Here is a 19,870-nt window from a genome sequence, read left to right as displayed (position 1 = left end):
TTGTATGATGCGTCGTTGCGGCGCTTGTCGGAGGCGAAAGACTCGCGTCTCAACACACTTGGAGAAAGGATCTCGTCTACTACAGCGGCAGGGGCAGGAAAGCTTCTTACCGAGCCGTCGTCTACTACTAGCAGCATTCGAGTGGAGCAACACGAGGATGGAGAACTGACACAAGAGGAGGAGTCAAGCCACTCGGAAGTAACAAACCCAATCCCAACACATCCGGGTCCAGTAACTGCGATACAGAATGGCGACAGACCATCGTTAGATATCGACAAGGAGCTTGATGCCAGCTCTCCGTCTGGAGTGGACGACTCGACGTTCCGGCCACAATCTGGGACGTTGTATCATGAAGCGGTGAAGTGGGAAGGTGTGCTGACTAGACGGAGCGAATGGCTACGAAGACTGGAGAGACACTACTATGTGTTAGAAGGCAAATTTTTACGCAGATTCGCCTCGAAAGAGGCCTATCTAGCGTCTCGAGATGAGCCACTTGTACCTCATCATATCCAACCTCCAAGTGACCCTAGTAAACCGGTACCTGGTAGTCCTGCAGCTAGTATGATCCGGCGGAATTCCAGCAGTCCTGCATCCAGTAATGCGAGTCATTTGTACGTGCTAGCAGGCGTCAAAGATTCATCGAGTCGAGCCAATGGGTTCACGTTTATTACCGAAGACAAGAAGACGTTGCAAGTGACAGCGCCGACGGCTGTGGAGAAATTCATCTGGATGCGACTTGGACTTGAAGCTATCGTGGCGCTCCCTACACTCCCCGTAGCTCCACTAGACATGGAGGAGTTTTACGCGATGTTGGTGGTGTTGTATACAGCATACAGTGGCACCTGGCGTACCGAAGGTGACATGGCTGTGACGTTGCCTCCTCCCTCTGAACAAGTATTCACACGCTTCTTCCGGTTACTGGACAAGGACGTCATATTTTGCTCCAATTATCCACCGTCTGTACCGTTCCACGGCTCCTTCCGTGGCCACTTGGGTGTAGTGACATTTATGCACGACTTTGCACGACATACACTATGGACGAACTTTAAAATCGGTGGCATGTCGGTGGATGGCTCCATTGCTGTTGCTTCTGGTAAAGAAGAGCTCGAGAATCGCCGTGATGCAAGGAAATTTATTCAGAATTGGGTGCACAAGTTCACGTTCTATTCGGACGGAAGACTCGCCCGGTTCGAGATTAATGGCGACGTTGTAGCAGCTAGTGCGGTATTCAAAGTTCCTGGTGCAGCGACGACGCTTAAGTTGCCTCAAGAGTTTAACGAAGTGGATGCTGAGCACGGTCTTGAAGGTGTGTTATTGGTAAGAGTGATGCAGGGTCATGGACTGAAGGCTGGTATATCAGTCAAGAAAGCTGTCAAGGAACCGAGCATCACGGCGCAGCTCCAGTACCGTGAACAACCCAAGCCTGGCATGAACGCTTCAACAGCAGGATCATCGACTACAACGGGTCCGTCGGCTCTTATCGGCGGCATTTCGATGCCAAATTTGTCGCGGAAGTTTAGCTTTATGACGTCCGTCGCGAGCTCTGCGGCCTCTGCGGCTTCCTCTGCTGTTGGTGTCTCATCCAACAACTCAACTCCAGTGGTAGATCCCTTCAGCACTGGGACACCGCGCAATGCAGGAGACGAGTCGTATCTACCGACGCATCCCGTGTGGAATCGTGTCCTCGAACTCCCGTTCAGTCACGTTATCGGCACTTGCTCGCTTGTAGTGGACGTGAAAGACCATGCCAAGAATGGACTCGAGTCTCAGCTTGGCTTCGCTACGCTTAATGTTGCCAAGTATCTGATGGCTGCAGACGGTAATGAACGTACCAAAAAGAGGGAGGAAGCAGCGATGGCTGCTGACAGCAAGTGGTATTCGATAAGTAACGCTAAAGGCGAATACTGTGGCAAGGTGCAGCTGGGACTCACTTGTCGACGCAAGAAGCTTACAGATGATACCGGTGGTGTACAACCGCGACTCAAGAAAAGTCAGAGCGTTGTAATTGACCGGAAGAACCCGCCGTCTTCCAACATGTTGCAATGGGATGCCACACCTGCTCACTCCCAGGCGCTGCTAGGAGCTGCAACGCCTGCACTCAAGAAAGGAATGACTCTGGATGAGTTTCAGATGGGTGGAAGTGAACATGCACGTCGTCATGGCTGGGCTAACGTGAAGCTCTCGCCTGAAGGCACCGCGCGTCCACAGTCGGCTGGTGCAATTGTCAGTAGCAAGGAAGATGACGATGAATCGGTACACAAGCGTTTCCCCGACACCAGTGCCGCTCTCCCTGCCGCTAGTGACGCTGTTATCTGCAAGGAGAATGCTGACATGCACACGTTTATGGTTTGCGGTGCTCCATTCACGATCCCACGGCATTACCAGCTCATTAAAGTATGTGGTCGCGGTGCTTACGGTATTGTGATTGCTGCCACGAACCTGCGGACAGGTGGCAACGTGGCTATCAAGAAGGTCATCGACTGCATTTGGCACCCTCATCAGCTCAAGCAGATTCTTCGCGAGTGTCGATTAATTCGTCACATGGCTCACGAAAACGTCCTGAGTTTGCTGGATCTGATCCCTCCGCCATCGTACACAGATTTCCGCGACGTGTACATGACGGTGGATCTCATGGAGATGGATTTGCATCGTATTATCTACTCGAAGGAGGTGCTACGTGACGATCACATCCGGTATTTCCTGTATCAAATGCTCAGTGGTCTGCTCCACATGCATCGTGCTGGAGTGTTACACCGTGACTTGAAGCCAAGTAATCTACTCATCAATTCAGACTGTCAACTCAAGATTTGTGATCTTGGACTGGCACGTTCCAAGGAAGCAGACGACGTGGGGATGACGGAATATGTGGTGACACGATGGTACCGTGCGCCCGAGCTGTTGTTAGGTAGTGCGTATGGCGACGGAGTGGATCTCTGGGCTGCAGGATGCATTTTCGCCGAGATGCTGGGACGCAAACCTTTGTTTCCGGGTGAGACGTATGTGCACCAACTGCAACTCATTATGAACGTGTTGGGTGTACCGGAGGAGCATTCGTTCAAGGAGAATCCACTGGCAAATAAACTTAAGGGCCGTCAGTTGTTGAGTCGCACTCAAGCAGTGGCTGGGATCGATACGACCACCATGTTCCCGAACGCGAACCCGGAAGGTCTGGATCTGTTGTGGAAGATGCTCGTGTTTGATGTAGAGAAGCGTATTACAGTGGAGGAGGCACTGCGACATCCGTATCTGGCCATGTATTACGATGAAGAGCGTGAGAGTGTGCCAGTGGAGAAGTTCCAGAGCTTCGACTTGGACGATCTGGACGAGACGGATCTCAAGGAACTCATGTTCAAGGAGATCTGCCATTTCCACCCTGAAGAGATGGTCAAACGTGCTCAACAGCAAAGAGAACATCCTGAAGCTGCCGAGAAACTTCCTCCTGGCTGGGTCAAACGTGAGTCGCGTAGTGTACCGGGCAAGTTCTACTACAGTAACCCGAAACGAGGCATCAGTACGTGGATCAAAGAGGAAATGGATTAAAAACCAAGTGTAAGTCATTGCCATGTAGAAAGCCACAATATAAAATGCTGCGTGTTGAACACGAAATTGATTAAAAAAAAAACTGCAAGTACCGGTATGCTTTTTGAGGCACGCTAATAAGATAAGAGAGCCCTAGTCGACTCTATTTAGGCAGCCAGACCCATGGCTGAGGGCTGGAATGGCTTGGATGGGGACTGGAAACGAAAGAAGCACGAGTCTTCCTGGTTGTACGGGCTACTGAAGGTTCGGTGGATCTTAAGTCCCGTGTGGGCGGGCGCGCCCCAGCTTGCGCAGCGACCGAGAGTCGGCTTTGCAGGCATGTAGCGTGGGTCGTATCGGCGCTCCTCTGACGAGAAGAGCGGGTCTGAAGACACCCAGTAGTCAAGTTCACTCGTCATGGTGGACGAAGTGGAGAAGCAGTCGTCGCTGAAGCAGTACATCTCCAGGGACTCCATTGGGGGCGGCGATTCCGTTGAGAGGGCTCGCCTCCGTCCCAGAGGCAGGAAATAGTCGTCCAATAGCTCCACTCGATCCAGATACGCTCCTTTGATACGTTTGCCCCTAATGTCGAAGTAGAAGGCACAGTCGTCGTTCTCCTCCAGTAGACGACTATAGAATGCAGACAGCATGCGACTACCTGACGAGGCAGTGGATCTATTGGATTGCAGTAGGAAGGAGTCCCAGCTGTGATCACAGACGAAATTGTTAGACGACGTACTGGAATTCTATCGACTAGCATTTAACTCACTTGATGGGGTCTTCATCTTCGTCCTGCTCGTCGCCGAGGCTTCCGCAGCTCCAGTTCTTCTGCAGGCGATCAAGCAGGGAATCTTTGCTGAACGAGCACTCTCGTCGCTGGCGGATATCGCTGAAGTCTGAAAATGAACAATGGTGTCAACAATGCCCAGATATCTCGATTGCGGACAGCAAAACCGACTAACCAGGTTCGTGATCTTCGAAGCAAACGAGTACTGCGCCCATCGTAGCAAATTGGCAAGTGACGTTGGCGAACACTTTCTGAGAATGACGATGAGGGAAGCAGTGATTGTCGTCCGGATTGAGGGGTGGGCGTTGGCTGGTACACCAGTAGTCAGGGAAACTTTAACGTCTGTAGACGAAGAGGCACCAAATTTCCCGAAGTAAAATCCCTGGTTTCCCGTAGTACATTTAGCTTCGATTTGACATAGGGAAGAAGTGCCTAAACTAATTAGTCACTTCGTATTCCAAAAGAGAGAAAAAGACGAAAATCGAAAAACTTTATACTTGGCGTATGCATTTAGACACTGAATAAACTTACTCTGCCCACGTGCTTTAGCCAGTGGCATCCGGTACTCCGATAGTGGAGAAACCAGACATGTCTGTCTGGAAACTGCAGTAGTCAATGCTTGGAATATAGACTGCTGTAAATCCGAATTGCTCAGCTACGGCCCACTGGGCGTGGAGAAACTGTTCATGTTTGTATTACCGCGGTGTCTATTAAATAGGTGCTGGCCTAGTATTCGTAGGCGAGGATACGGACTCGGGCGTATAAAAAACGCAGCAAATATTCAAATGAGTTCTCTACGGCTGTATTATGAAATTTAAAACTTGAACAGTACTGCACTGTTTTTATGTATTTCCCAATTTAAAAAGACGTTTCTTGCGTTCTTAATTTAGCCACACGCTTGAAATATGCTAGATTAATCTGCACCTGCTGGTATCCGAGGAGGCTGCACCTGTTATCCTGCCACAGGTTAGATTTCGTGTGTGCTCAGAAGTGTCTTAAACTATAAAAAGTAAAGTTCGGTAAGAACCAAACAAAACTTAGAAAGTTAAAAACGAGCATTTCCACAGCCTAACGCTGCCATTCAGTAGTGAGATATTAATAACGGGAATTTAACATTTTACCACAATTAAGGCTGCTTGGACACATAACACGAAACGACGCGATCTTTCACTCTGTGACAACCATACAGATATTTGGCGGATACCATTGTTTCTCTTCAGTCTCCACTCTCTTGAGGAATGCAGTCTCTTCCGCTGTGGTTGGCGTTGTCGTTGCACTGCACAGACACGTTTCACTCTTTGTTCTTGTGAACGGCGGGCGTTGAGCTCGGCAGGTGAGTGAGAAAACGGACCCGAAATAAAGAAGCGGTAACCGGTTTCATTATCGTTTTTGTGGAAAGCAAATGGGAACGGCTCCCATGCATGGAGATCTAATGACGTGTGCAGCCATTTTCACCTCTAAAATAGCAGGACTGAGTTGATGTTGTGTTTGTTGTTGCCAGTGTGGCGCTTTCACATGTTCTCACGTCGTTTAGTGTGCGGTAGAGGGCATTCATTCCCCATCATGATCATGCGAGCCGGTTCACAAGTCGCTGCACCAGAACAGGTTGTTGCTTTTGCAGCCACGAACTCATGGTAATTGCTGCTAGATTGATGAGAAATCAAACTAAAGACGCAAAGTAGACGCTAGACTCACAAAAGCGGATGAGAACAGGGCGCGGCGCCGTCTTGAGCAAATAACGTGTAAGTGCGTAACCGATCTGGCGGGTACTGTCATCGCCTACTGCCACAATGACGTAGCCATCGATGGATAACTCCGGGTCAGCTACTGCCAAGATGTTTGCCAGGAAACCAGCACTGTATGCCAAGAAACCGCTTGATGTTGACGCAGATGATCCGTTCGTCTGCCTCCGTCGTCTACTGCTGTAAGTGTGGCGGTTGTTGGCGTACTTCTTGACGATTGCAGTGCGACCATCGAACGACGTCTCAATCTCGAGTCCCAGCGCCGTGTCAGGAAACTCGAGCTCCAATTCGTCGGGCAACAGCTCGACCGGTTTCTTCTCAATCCGCTTAATCGCATCCGCGACGAACAAATCGTAGCATTGCCCCAGATACGCGTCAGGTACCTCTGGTCTTGCCGATCCAGCTTCTCCCCCCAGTCGATGATAGTTGCGGATGAAGTCTGCTCGGGACATTTTGAATTTCCGTGCCAGCTTGGGGTTATGAGCGTCTGTATTGAGTAGCAGCACTGAGAACGCCAATGTGTACACAGCATCTTCCGACGGGCACTCGTCGCTATCTGGGTTGCTAGCGTAGTAGGCTTTGGCAAATGCTTGTAGAATCCTATCAATCTTCTGAGCTTCTCTAGGCAACTCAAACCTACTGAGGTATACTCGAAGAGCGACGTCGAATGCCACGTCTTCAAACTGGAAGCCATTGGAGTATTCATGCAGCACGCTCATCGACTTGGCGTCTGGTTCGCCTAACACTTGACCGACCTGTAGCATTGCAACTCTGTAGTCAGTAAAAGACTCGGCAACTTTTGTGTTTCAGCGAGTTTTGTGCACCATTTGGGGGTCACTATGCGGCTTTTCGTGCAAGTACTCGGCAATTTCCTTGGGCGTCGATGGACTCTCTGGGTCCATAAGACGCTTAAAGCGGGTTGAATCCACCCTCACGTCCGACACCTCAGGCGGAGACAGCGACTTGCTAGCGCTAGTCGATGAAGAGAGGCGCATGTGGGCAGCTCCGTTCTAATCCGAGTTAAAACGCAGCACAGAGAGATGCAAAGCGCATCATTTAGTTGCCATTCACAAGACTCTCATCCGCACAACATGCAGACCAAAAAATAACTGCAAGCGCACCTCTTGTTGCTTCTCCATGCCGCTCATAACTGCGCAGGTGTCTTGCGGCAAAACAAGACGTTCTTGAGACAAAGCGAGCGTAACCTCATGGGTAACCCCGTAACTCAATATGGTGTTGGTGCACATATATGATCTTGAAGCGACACGAATTGCGCATCCGACCCATGCCTCTCCTCGGCAGCGACAGTAGAGCGGAAACGCGCCGCGTAAACTTACCACGAGGGTCTGTAGATGATTTACAGCGTGGTGTAGGATGTGTGGAGCTGCTGGCGCACTTGAGTATTCCCGGGGTGAGCGACAAGAAGCCCTGCGCGTTCGTTGACGTGACTTTCCACCCCTTAAAGCCCTGGGTTGCTGCTATTGAGCAAAAAGGCTGCGGGATCGTATGGGACTATGAAACAGGTGACGTCGTCACGGAGTTCGATCTAGGTGAATCTCAAGTGCTGGACGACGAAGAAGCCCACGAGACGAGTGAGGATGCAGCGGACGGCGCCGAATCCACCGGTGCTTTCAACCCAACGACTCCAGCCAAGGGGTTATTAAGTCGAGCCACAGCTTCTCCATCTGCGAGATCAGTGCAAGGAGCTGCAGCTGCTGCCAAGGGTTTATTGTCTCCAACTGGTCCTTCTCTCATTAAACCGAGACGACGTCCGTGTCTGCAGATGCTTTTCTACGACCATGAAGCTATCGCCTGCACGACCCAATTGCCAGCGTCTCGCACATGTTTCGACGAATGGCTCATCATCATTTCACGATCGCACATCGTGATTTGTGACCTTGATCAGAACGGAGTGGTGAGTCATATGCAGTTGTGACTTCTGCAGTGACGTTGAGCTTATTGACGCTGTGTTCTTGTAGGTGCATCACCTTGACCCGGAAGACTTACATTGTGGTGTACCGAGTAGTGTAGCCATATTACCTTCCGGGCTTCTGGCGATCGGCTGTCAAGACGGGAAAATCCGGATCTGGAGTCCATGGCAGTCGAAAACGGTTGGTACTCTTGATAGCGGGTCGCAGCGAGGTGAGCTTACGATATAGCATGTATGTACGAAAACAGCAAGTGTATTTACTGTCATTGTCGCTTTATAGATGTCCAGCAGCTTATTCTGCTGACGACGCCACCGATTTTGATGAAGCGAAGCGGGAGTGGGTCTCTTCCGGGGGCTGAAACTCGTCTAAGCACACAGTTACACCATCTTGCTTGTGCTACGTTGGATGGACACGTTGTTACGTGGAGAGTATCTCTAAACGCTTCTACTGCGAGCTGTGACTGTGTAAAGACGTCAGAAGTGGAACTCAGAGACGTGTTTAGACAATTCGACACTGCGAACGGAGTGCACGAGCTCAAGTTTCATCCGCTGCATGACGTCATGACTGCGGCTTGTCGTGACGGCACGATATTCTTCTTTGACGCTGCGCCGTTATTGGACAGCAACAAACCGTACGTGGTGGCATTGGTTCTACAATTTATTCACCGATACTGACCCTAAATTCTTGTGTTTACAGCGCCACGCTCACTGGTCTTCTACCTAATAGCAAGCTTCAAAGTCTAGTTGTTCTCCCTGGAGCTCAGAAAGGCTGCTTCATGGCCCTTTCGACGTCCCCATTGAACTCTACTGTACGTGTGCTTTCGACATACGGCGTTGTGTTCTTTTACGATTAAACTGTGTGATCTTAAAGCTGGTGGTTTCAGAAATCGGAGTCAAAGGCCGCTACTCCGGGAAGGACAACGTGCCTACTATCTTCACTGAGTATATGAGCAGCAACACCCAAGAGTCCAGAGATTTACGAATCTTTGTTAACCCGGTAGAACCCAAGGCAGCGTGGAGGTTTAACAAGTTGTTACCACTGATTAACGCTCTGAGTTTTGCCGTAGATACCGCCCAAGAGACTGAAGATGGCGTCTCTTACAAGTAGCGCTCGCAATCCAGGAGAGTTGTGTTGCCTCACAAGCTACGGGTTACTTGTCCTCAAGACTAGCTTTTTAGCTGCCCCAACACCGATTTTTATTCCTCAAGGCACGAAGAACACTCCAGCGATCGGATTCCCTTCGTCTATGGCAGTACGGCTGCGCGTTCTGGGAGAAACCCCAGAAGATAAGCCGCAAGTTCATGTTGTGCAGAACGGAGCTGATGTTCAGACTCCCGCCACAATCGAGCGTTCACGAGTTCCTCTGTTAGAGTACAGTCCCTGGCACAATGGATTCCTAGCTGCAATCCTACCGATGCGTGGCCATCTCGAGGTGACAAAACCACAATTCTTGTAGTTATTGAACCTGCACCTACTGACTTTGTCATCATCTTGTAGATCTTGCAAGTGGGATTGAAGCCTGTGCCACCGAACGCAGTCGATCTGGAGACGATATTTGTGTCTCACGCTTTTGGCTTTGCGTGGCATCCGTCGCAACCACTATTCGCCGTTCTAGCTGTGAGTTTCTGGTAGTTTATTGTCTGTTTGGTAACGATTCATTAAGTATTGATCTGTTCCGTAGCCAAACAAGGAGCTGGCTGGCAAGCTGACTCGATCAAATACTGCGTCTGCGATTGTGCCGAACAAACGCTCGAGGTTTTTCTTTGGAGGTAGCAGAGCGTCTGCCGCAAGTGCAATCGACGAACCGGATGCCCGTCAACAACGAGCTGCTGCGAGAAGTCTGACGTTGACGATCTACAAGATCTCGGGAGATGATGCAGAGATCGAATTTGTCGAAACCAGTTTCGCAAGTGGAGACGACAATTTGCTCCACGTTTTCTCTGGTCCACTACTCGGTGTGGTCAAATACGTTGCTGATGCTACTGCTATCGATCCGGCGCCATTAGTTGCTGGTGGGGCGATAGTGAAGCGAGCACGTGACAGCCCTGCGTCGCTTAGTCGAGTCCAACGCGCACAGTCATTTATGCTCGGTCTTAGTACGATGTCGTCTCCGAAGATGTCGGATCTGAGACTCACAATGATGTCTCCATCCCAATCTCCATCAGCTTCACCCACAGCAGTGAATGTCGAGTCAATGGACTCTGCAAGTGATCTAACAAAAACGTTCTTGGAATTCTACGAGTGGAGTCCCGTTACGGGGGGACTGGAAGGTGAAGCAGGACTACGAAAACTATCTGGTGGGTTTGCTGTTGATTGTCCTCTCAGTCTGGAATGGGACACTACCACTCGCAGTCTGTGTGCACTCGTGTATCCAACTTGCATCAAAATCTATCGCTTCAGCGCTTCCAATGAGCGGAATAAACAACAGGAAGGAGATTCGACTACTACGATGAAGTTTCTGCATGAAATTCCAACCCCGACGACGGCACTTTCGTTGTATTGGATGCACCACACGCTGTTCTTCACCTCGGAAGACGAGGTAAAATGTAGTTTGATCTCACAAACGCGATGCTTTACGCTAGCTCTAGCGTCTCGATGGGTGCTGAACGAAGCGTCTTGTGCCACTCAAGTCAGTGACGACGACCTGAACCAGTACCCGAGACCTCAGGTAAGTGGGAAGCATTGGCCTCGGTGTTTTGCTACGAATTTATCTAACGTTACGGTTAATGTACCTTAGATATTCCCAGCTGGGGCGACTACAATCCTAGGTGTGCTGGATCAAAAACTCGTATTGGGGGGTCCACTGCAAGCTGTTCACATCCTTGATCTGTCAAACCGCGTTCTTCAATGTGCACTGCTTGTGACGGCTGGGACGGTCGAGCGGGCTGCAGAACTTGCTCAACCGCTGTGTCGAGATGCTACTGAATGGCTGGGAGCTGTTTTCGAGGCGTTTGATCATGCGTCGGAAGCTTTACGGCTCTTACCGGGTCTCTCACTGTCGTTGAAAGTGAACATATGTATCAAGCATAAACTGTTGGAGCCTTTGACAAAGCTACTGGGCGATCTCTTTGATCAGGAGCGTGACTCGCTTGATCTCACGGTAAACAAGTCGCTGTACTGGAGTGATCTGCTGTTGTTAACATTTTTTGTTTCTAAAGGGTTCATCACTCTTCCAGCGCGCTTGTATCGCCCTTCATCGTGGTGGGATACAGGCACCTCTTAAGCAACTTGGCCCAGCTCTCCTGACTCGTAAACGTCACAATGACGCCATTTTCGTCGCCTCCTTGTTGCAGAATGATGAGGTGAGTCTTAGCGTTTCTTGCCGATTGTTTTGTATCTAACATTATGGTGATGCCTAATGGTTCAGCAACTCATTCAAGCGTACGCGTCAGCTGAAGAGTGGGGGGCTGCTTTCCATGCTAAGATCAAGACCTCAGCCACGATGTCAGCTCCAAACACGATACTGACTAAGTGGAATGCCAGTGTTGCACAACCTACTGCAGCCTGGAGAACGGTACTCGAAAAACAAGGAATTCGACCTCCCACAACTGTGAAGCTTGAAACTTCGTAGAACCTTCAGCTTAGCTTGAATTTATCGAAAATAAAATAAATACAACAAACTTTCCGTTTTCGTGGTCTGTTATTTTTTTTCTTCGAATCTCGGACAGCGAGAAGTCGCCGACGATCTTAGAGACAACTCGATTTCGAAGGCTTTGAGTATGTTTCTGTCTCTAGTGCCTCGAAAAGAACCTTTGGCAGTGATCGATGAGCCTACCACCTCGAATTATGGCGATCAATTCGTAGAGCGCGTAGTGTTTCATCCGGTACGAGTTAGTATCAACATTATGACGAGTAGAAGTCCTTAACTAACCATTTCTTGTTTATTCTAGAGTCGAGGTAGTATCGTGTGCGTCAAAGGAGACACATTGGAAGAGCTGGATGTCAACACTGGAGCTTTACTCTGTCACATCACGTTCGACTTGCTGGCTTCCAGTAACGTGGACTTGATCCTCCCTGCAGGCCCCCACTTCGTCGTGGGGCTGTTACAATCTCGTCTTCTCGTCGTTTGGGATCTGGATGAATCTGTGCTATTAGCCACATCAGACGCCGACAAAGTGCACGGAACTCGTCGCGTTACGGCACTTGCTACTTCACTTTGTACCGATCGATGGTTATTCTTCAATGCTGAAGGCAGTAACAACGTTCGAGTCACTCGAGTTGATTCTCCACGTCCAGCTCGAGAAATTCTGCGTAAAAGTGCTCTTCGAGGAGGCTCCGTTGTCTCGCTGGCATACTCAACTGAGCACCATTTACTCAGTTCTGGATGCAACGATGGCACTATTCAAGTGTGGAGTATCTCGTCAAACGAAGTGGATGGTGGAATCCCTAAAAAGGGCCAGGAATCAACAGGTTTTGCTACTCCACTCTTCGCAGTGCAGTTAGCTCAGTCTCCAGTCGTGGAGATATGTATCGGAATGTGCACTGGATGTGGTACAAACGGGAGTCGTAGCAACATGTTCCTCGCAGCAGCCTACCAAAACCGCCGTGTCGATGTTATTGCGATGAATGGCCAAGCTCACACTTGTGTCGCCTCCACAATGTTGTACGTACTAAGCTTCCTAGACAATGTAGTTCATATTGAAGCTAAGGATGTGTCTATAGGGCTCCACCTCAAACACCGGACTTGTCAAGACTAGGAGGAAGGCTAACGTTGGCTCTTCATCCTCAACTTCCAGTGTTGCTGATGCATTGGCGTTCACATAAAAGTGAAGTCGGAATCGATGTCATTGCAGCGTGGGAGCTTGTGAAAACCGAAGGGAACTCGGTCACGAGTCCTAGAGGTGGAGCAGGCGGCAACAGTAGTGGCGGAGGTGTCATGACAAATTGGTGGCCTGTTGCCAATTCCTCGACACTCAATATGCCAACTGGGAGACATCAGGTGTTTGCCACGGACATCGTTCTGTGGCAAAACTCGCTTGCAGTCTACGCTAGCACCGTAAACCGGCGATCCATCTTCCTTGTCGACGTGCAGTCAAATGCGACGTCAATAAGTACCGTTGAAATGGAGCCTAAGACTGTTCTAGCACTGAGTACAATGACGCAGCTTACACTCGCTCAGTATCATGACTATCCGACCGGAATTCCATCGTCACAGCTGCAAATTGCTGTAAAGACCAGCGCCAAAGGCACTCCAGTGCTAAAATTGCAACGATTCTCTCAGCTTTCAGGTCGATTAACAGGCTCAAGCGACCAACTTCCCGACTGGAAAAGCGAGCGTGGAGTTGCGCTCTTACCATTCCAAATGCTTTCGAATAGAAACCAGTCCGCTGTGTGCATTAAACTACGCGAAAAAGGTCAAGACGCAGCAACAAATGATGTCCGTGCCTCTTCCTTCTCGTTTGCAGTGCTCGATCTCGATGTTACGGTGGATCCTGCAATGACCGACGTCGTTGTCAACCCGGATGAAGAAGATGGAGTAGTCGCTCCAAGCGCTTTACCGGCGATTGAGTTAAAATACGGTCCGCTACAGCATGAAGCTCGAGACCTCTGCTTCGGTATGAATCCATCCCTAGAAAACGCTGACGCCAAGTCTCTACCCTATCTCCTGCTAGTACTATCCAAGACTGGAGATGCGATTGCTTTTCAGACGACTCGTGAGTCCAGCAATGAACGTGTGAAGCTGAATCAACCCGTCGCCCGGGTATTCGCCACACCACTACTACTCTCGGCATCTTCTCCGTACCAACATGTTGTGTGCAAGTTGCTGTATCTACTCGATGCAGGTCTTCAAAATGAGCGACTTGTGCTAAGTGGAGACGATCTTTCTGTACCAATTGAAAACTCCTCGTCCTGGACTTGTGGGTCGAACGAACGCGTTGTCGACGTACAATGGAATTCTTCAACCTGTCCACAAATTGGGCCGCACGACTCACAGCAGCATCTTCTATTGGCTGTCACCACCACTCGACGTGTTGTGGTGCTTTCTCCTGAACTCCATGAACTGCGTGCATACGACTTTAACGAAGATCTCGTGGGGGTACCAGACAGTGTACTGTGGGTCTCCCAGACACTCCTGTACAGCACTACTGGAAACCAAGTTCGCTACGTCACTCCTGTAGCTCATCATCTTCAAGATACTAGTCGACTTGTATGCAGCATAGCTGACCTTGGCATTCGTTCAGGTTTTACTCGATCTAGTATTCAACTCGTCTCGATGTGTGGGGATCGACTGTGCTACGCGGTTTCCAATCCAACGACGTTGTCCAGTCGATTGACGCTGCATTCCGTGGCTTTATGTGAGCCGCTTCTGCTGGGTTTTGCCACTCCTAACGCCACGTTACGCCGTGTATTCGAACGTGAAATGGTTGCGTTTACACTCATGAGTGACGATAGTGATCGTCCTGTGTGCTCGATCTCCGACGCAGTGCTGGAGACTGCGTATCACGCGTTCGGATGGAAAGATAAAGTGCTTAAAGTGCTGAAAGCACTGCTCAACTCGCACGAAAAATCGTCTGCGACTGTAGCTGTAGACGGTGCGGCAATTGCTGCTCCGTCTTCAAACTACAGTAGAACGTCTCTACTGTCGAGAACAATGATGAGCTCCATCTTCCTCGACGCTCATAAATGGGAGGATTTCTCGCGAGTCTTCCTCGCGCATGACCCTGCACTTGAAGAATACGTCATAGCTATCGATTCAGACGGAGCTGCGAAGCTTCCGTCCAGAATGGGACCCACAGCTCGACGCTTTCGACAACTCGCGGTAGTATTTGAGAGTATTGGTCAACCGGACTGGGCGATGCGTTGCCTCGATCTGTCAGGAGACGATGAAGCTCTCTTGACGATGTTCCGCAAGTTCAACACTGCCTCAGCTTCTTCAGAAGTGCTCGATACGCTTCAGAACGCTTGGAACAAGCTGAACCCACCTCTGAGTGCTATCACGAAGGCTGCTATGACACAGAGTCAAGACCTACAGAATGATCCCTTCTCTGCTCTCTGTTGCGAAACGCTAACGCAACCCATGCGTCGTGGACGTCTACTACACAGTGTAGCTCCACTCGATCGCCTCAGACTACCCGTTGAGAAGCAGCCAAGTCAGGATGACTCAACTGACTCCACACGTGCTGGAACGTTACTGTGGAAGCGTCTAGCTCCAGAAGATGCGAGTGAATGGCTGGGTGTATCAACCAAGACACGAGTGGCTACGACTGACCCACGTGCATTAAATTACTCCATCTTCGCTACTGAAGCGTCAGCTATCAGTGGATCTCTGAACGTTGATGCAACGTCTACCTCTGCAGCGTTCTCGCCAAATCCTGGTGCCTTGACTGAAGCAGCAAATGCGAAGATGACTATCGGTCCTTTCCAAGACGAAGAAGATGCCGTTGTGGCGTATTGGCGATTCGAGGAAGGGGCTACAGCTAGCGGTGAAGCTTCACCCGATGGGATCGAGTGCTTGGACACATCTAAACGTGAAAATGCCTTACGTGTCTTTGGTCCTGTGACTCTCGTTGAGTCTTCCGCGCCTGTGGATCGTGGAGAACCTGGTCGTATCCCGGAAGAATTCGCACTACGCTTCCCTTCTTCTACGTCTTCCCTGGCTTCAAGTGGCTGGGGAGCTCAATGCCCCATCCGACCAGGCAGCACTCTCGATGTTGCCACCACTTTCGACGAAGACCCGTATCGTCGTGAGTTCACTTTTGAAGTGTGGATTCGAAACTACAAAATGTATGATCAAGTTCAGAAAATTGTTGAAGGTGGCGAGGAAATACCAGCAACTTTATCCGGTGGCGCTCGCCAAGTGTTGGTATCTCGCAGACGTGTAGAGACCCTTGACGATGGCGTGAAAGGAGAAGATGTATCCGGTCTTGTGAGCTGGGAATTGGCTGTCGATGAAGACGACCATTTGGTGCTTACGTGCGGGAACCAGCAAGTGCGCTCGACGCAGAAGATGGAGCACACTGGTAACCAAGGCTGGCGTCATGTCGCCTTTACTATGGACGTGTCATCTGCTCAACGTATTGGGCTTAAACTGTATATTGACGCTCGCTGCGTTGGAGAGTCGCAGACAGCACCGAGTAACCAAACTGTGTCGAAACCCTCGAAACTGCTGCTAGGCTGGCGGATGCAGGATTACGAGATGACTGAAGTTCGTCTATGGGCCACAGCGCGTTCTGCTGACCAGTTAAGTGACATGCGTGAAAACTATTTGGGCCTTGCAGAAGCCAAACGCCGCATGAAGATCGCAATTCATCAGCGTAATTGCACGTGCGAGAAGTGCGTGTCGAGACGTGCTCAAACTGCAGGCGCTGGAGCTGGTGGAGCTCCTCGTTTGGGGTTATCGCTAAGCACGCCCTTAGCTCCACCCTCTCGGCAACGACGTGTAGTCCCGCAAGCTAAAACCACATAAAACTGCATAACATAAATTACAGAAAGTAACACAGGAAGCGACACAGATAACAAAAAGTTGGTTAAGTCAAATAGACCTTTTCATTTATCTTTCAAACCGATTTGTTAAAGCATCTGAGCAAGCTTAACGCTCGTTCAAACACCAAGTCGCTGATAGAAACCTCGCAAGAAACGACCACACGAACTGCTTACAGGCACTGCTTGATGAACTTGTGGATCTCAGCACCGCGGTTGCCGGCGTCACCGCCCTCAGCGAAGTGCAGAAGCTTCTTGGTGTAGCCGCCGTTGGGGGACGACAGCTGGAAGGGCCACAGGAAGTTGGCGGCCTGCTTGAAGTGCTCGCCGACCGTGAAGATCTCGTGGATCAGGTCCTCGATACAGATGATGCCGACGTGGCCCAGAGACTTCTCAATCACCGAGTTGTCGGTCAGAGGGATACGCTGGCCACGGACCTTGCCGAATCCACGCTTGTAGATCAGCTCACGGGTCACCTTAAGGTTGGGGTTTCCGTAGGTCACGAAGGGCTCAACCAGACGCAGCATGTTGATGGTGGCCTTGTTAAGCTTGACGAACACGCCGTTCTGGATCTGGCGCAGACGCAGAAGCTGCAAGATCTTGCGGACCTTGGGGGACACGCCAATGATACCGCGGATACGGATCACAAAGGCGAACTTGGCCTCAGCAGGCACGTAGAAGTTGCCGGTCGACTTAGCCTGACGACGCAGGGTAACAGCCTGCTTCTCTAGCTGGAATAGACAGGATAAAGAGTTAGTTTAAGATTGCTTAAGCTGTTTTATGGATATAAGCAAGTGTCTTACCTGGCGGTACTCCTTGACGTACTTCTCGGCGCTCTTGAATGCGATCTGACGGACCTTCTTGCGGTGCACACGGTCAGCGGCGGCCTTAGCCACACGCTTGGCCTTCACCTGCTCGAGCGTACGACGCTTCTTGAGGATCGACTCAGGGACGAGACTGAAGGTTGCAGTTAAAGAGACACACAACAATTAGGACGGGATGCATGAAGGCATCGGTTGGCTCTGGGCTCCTCCCCAACTCCGAAGAGAGGGCTTCCGACACACCCGTCATAGTTATATTTGAGTGGAGTGGCTTGAAAGCCACACGCACCACGATCCTCCACGTATGTTGCCTCACCGAGACACATAGGGAGATGTTAGAAAGGCAGCATAAATGCCACCTCTCCGTATCAATTTCAAGAGAAGAGCGAGCTAATGCACAAGCCAACTGGGGGCATTGTAACGTGCGTTAGACTGCGCTTTACTCTCACGATCCGACCGTACGTCGCCCTCCGCTTAACGCAGAAGGTTTAGAGACGCAGGCGAGTTTCCATGATGTAGCAAGAAGAAGCTCGAGGCTGAAGGGACTTCAGGCGGCGACGTACACTTTCGGGGCAGCGGGAGCCATGATGCGAGTTATAACTTCCGGTTTGAAAAGTGAGGCGACGAAAGTCTTGGTCGAAAAATCGAATGGCCCACGCGGCCTTTGCGGTGAGTGGCTGAAAACGTTTTTTTTTTAACCAATGGACTATTTAAATACAGTCGTGCATCTCCAATTCGGCACCGGTATCAGTCGATACCCTACCAGATTTTATGATCACGCAAATCTGATGCGTAATTACCTTTGCCCATCACCACCCTAGCAATTACCGTAACCTCAACGGTTTTCCCCTCCTCGCGGAGGGATGACACGCCGCATCGATCTGATTTTAAATTTTGGATCGGACGTCTTCATACAAACACACACTTTGATTTTTTACCGCCAAAGACAATGGGACATCGCCCTTCCTCCTACATGTCCCTAACTCTAGCACAATAGCAGTCTTTGTGCGAGAAGCACAAGTCAGATCCTGCATGCTCTCACTCCGACCTTGCTCGTTGTTCAACGGAGTGCTTTAAGACCCCCCCAAGCAGTAAAGCGCACTACCGTCCAGAGTATTCTTAAGCGGTCGGCGGACGTTGCCGCCTTGCCGGATGCCTATCGCGACCGGAAGCGCTGCTGCGCGCTGGCGATTCCGCGTCTGACGCCAAAATTATGCAGAAGATTAAAGTAAATTTTGTACTGAATTAACAAAACAAATATCAGTGCACATAATTTGCGTTTGTTTTTTGCTTTACATTGTGCACTTATGCCCTGGCACTGTTGATATGGATGAATATCATCAAGGACACATAATTTTATCATCATTTAAGTATAGGAAAATGGCAGCAGTGTGCGCCTTTTGACCAATGAGATTCATCTATGTATCTAATCTATCAATAATATCCACTAGGGGTAAGTTTACAGGCTACCGACATTGTGCCGACGTATAATATAGGCACGGAGGGCAGAATATACAGCGGCTCAATACGAGCCACTAGTTCAGTCCACATCACTGGCATATTTGCGCTCTTACCGACAAAACACTAGAAACGAGTATGAGCCTTCAAGACCTCGCACCTGCCAACTCCCAGCGCGCTCGCCAAACAGCTATCAACGCATTTGGCCGGTTCATCGCTGCGGAAGGAGTCACCATGGACTTCGTCGCAGCCTCCCTCCTTGGAGACGGAAGCGGAGCGGTGTTTGTGAAGCTCATGGATCGCTTTGGTGGTCATCTAGCCTTTATGGAGGGACGAGGAGGGAAGCCGCTGGCTAGGAACTCTGTCATAAGCTATTACCGTCACGTGAAGAACTGGCTGCTCGACACCTACCCGAAGCACCGCACGGCCATCGAACAGAAGCTTCTCAAGATGGGCCAGACGCTCGAGCGCCACTGCCTTAAGAGAGTCGAAGGTGGAATGGTCAAGAAGGCACCTGCGTGTACGAAGGAGGACTTGCGTATTCTGATGGATGGACTCTACTATGACGCCGCCAGTTCCAAGGACTACCAAGACGCGGCCTTGCTTGCACTGATGTGGTATGCGTTTGGTCGTGTCTCCGACCTTGGGTTCGTGGTCAAAGGCAATCTTTCTGTTAGTGCCGATGGTGTGGTGTTCGTTAGGCTCATCCGGGTGAAAACAGCAGAAGAACAAGGGATTTCACTTTTCCCCGACAGGGACAGCTTCATAACGTGCCCTCTCCATGCTATCGCAATGACACTGGTAATGCAAGATTCCCCGTGCGCCCAACTACTCGACCATCCTCATCTTGCGGCAGGGAGCGAGGAGAGTGTGGCAGCACCTGTCGACATCCCACTAGCTGAAGCCCTTGTGCTTTGCGACGACGACGACGTTCCAGCTGAACCTCCCCAAAAAAAGCGAAAGGTACCTGTGGATAGCATGAAGATCCATGCCTACGTGAATCGCGTTGTCAAGTCTGCATCGGCTGCTCAAGCCAAAGTGAACCCCACTGGGAATTTGACGTCTCATTCGTTTCGGCGTGGTGGAGCCCAACATGCCAACAGCGACCCACTACTCAGTGCACAATGGATTTACGACAGAGGGTCGTGGAACATGACGGCAACAAACAAAGCGTTCGCATACGTATTCAAC

At 50.4% G+C, this 19,870-nt stretch overlaps 6 protein-coding genes across 6 annotated transcripts; 3 read left to right on the top strand and 3 right to left on the bottom strand.

Annotated features, from left to right (window-relative positions):
* Window positions 1–282: 282 nt before the first annotated feature.
* PITG_07274 (mitogen-activated protein kinase) lies at window positions 283–3,540 on the top strand (the record flags this gene model as incomplete). The annotated part of the gene is made up of 1 exon (XM_002905161.1): window positions 283–3,540. A coding segment is annotated over one exon (3,258 nt), but the record flags the coding sequence as incomplete, so codon positions are not given.
* Window positions 3,541–3,795: 255 nt separating this feature from the next.
* On the bottom strand, window positions 3,796–4,521 carry PITG_07273 (uncharacterized protein; the record flags this gene model as incomplete). The annotated part of the gene is made up of 4 exons (XM_002905160.1): window positions 3,796–3,848; window positions 3,932–4,224; window positions 4,289–4,415; window positions 4,482–4,521. The coding sequence occupies 4 exons, from the start codon at window positions 4,519–4,521 to the stop codon at window positions 3,796–3,798; spliced, it is 513 nt and encodes a 170-aa protein (XP_002905206.1).
* Window positions 4,522–5,966: 1,445 nt separating this feature from the next.
* PITG_07272 (uncharacterized protein) lies at window positions 5,967–6,950 on the bottom strand (the record flags this gene model as incomplete). The annotated part of the gene is made up of 2 exons (XM_002905159.1): window positions 5,967–6,803; window positions 6,873–6,950. The coding sequence occupies 2 exons, from the start codon at window positions 6,948–6,950 to the stop codon at window positions 5,967–5,969; spliced, it is 915 nt and encodes a 304-aa protein (XP_002905205.1).
* Window positions 6,951–7,310: 360 nt separating this feature from the next.
* Window positions 7,311–11,550, top strand: PITG_07271 (uncharacterized protein; the record flags this gene model as incomplete). The annotated part of the gene is made up of 11 exons (XM_002905158.1): window positions 7,311–7,963; window positions 8,028–8,159; window positions 8,267–8,610; window positions 8,676–8,787; window positions 8,850–8,975; window positions 9,046–9,411; window positions 9,477–9,596; window positions 9,661–10,647; window positions 10,717–11,079; window positions 11,138–11,281; window positions 11,347–11,550. The coding sequence occupies 11 exons, from the start codon at window positions 7,334–7,336 to the stop codon at window positions 11,548–11,550; spliced, it is 3,528 nt and encodes a 1,175-aa protein (XP_002905204.1).
* A 148-nt stretch (window positions 11,551–11,698) lies between these two features.
* Window positions 11,699–16,386, top strand: PITG_07270 (uncharacterized protein; the record flags this gene model as incomplete). Its single annotated transcript, XM_002905157.1, has 5 exons — window positions 11,699–11,803; window positions 11,870–12,582; window positions 12,642–12,852; window positions 12,919–15,238; window positions 15,311–16,386. 5 exons carry the CDS (start codon window positions 11,699–11,701, stop codon window positions 16,384–16,386), a joined length of 4,425 nt encoding a protein of 1,474 aa, XP_002905203.1.
* A 57-nt stretch (window positions 16,387–16,443) lies between these two features.
* PITG_07269 (60S ribosomal protein L7) lies at window positions 16,444–17,828 on the bottom strand (the record flags this gene model as incomplete). The annotated part of the gene is made up of 3 exons (XM_002905156.1): window positions 16,444–17,131; window positions 17,204–17,357; window positions 17,785–17,828. The coding sequence occupies 3 exons, from the start codon at window positions 17,805–17,807 to the stop codon at window positions 16,574–16,576; spliced, it is 735 nt and encodes a 244-aa protein (XP_002905202.1).
* Window positions 17,829–19,870: the final 2,042 nt, after the last annotated feature.

The sequence above is a fragment of the Phytophthora infestans genome, genomic scaffold, assembly GCF_000142945.1.
Source record: "Phytophthora infestans T30-4 supercont1.10 genomic scaffold, whole genome shotgun sequence".
In the NCBI taxonomy this organism is placed as follows: domain Eukaryota; phylum Oomycota; class Peronosporomycetes; order Peronosporales; family Peronosporaceae; genus Phytophthora; species Phytophthora infestans.
Note: the sequence above shows the minus strand (reverse complement) of the source record. Positions and strands in the feature narration are given on the sequence as shown.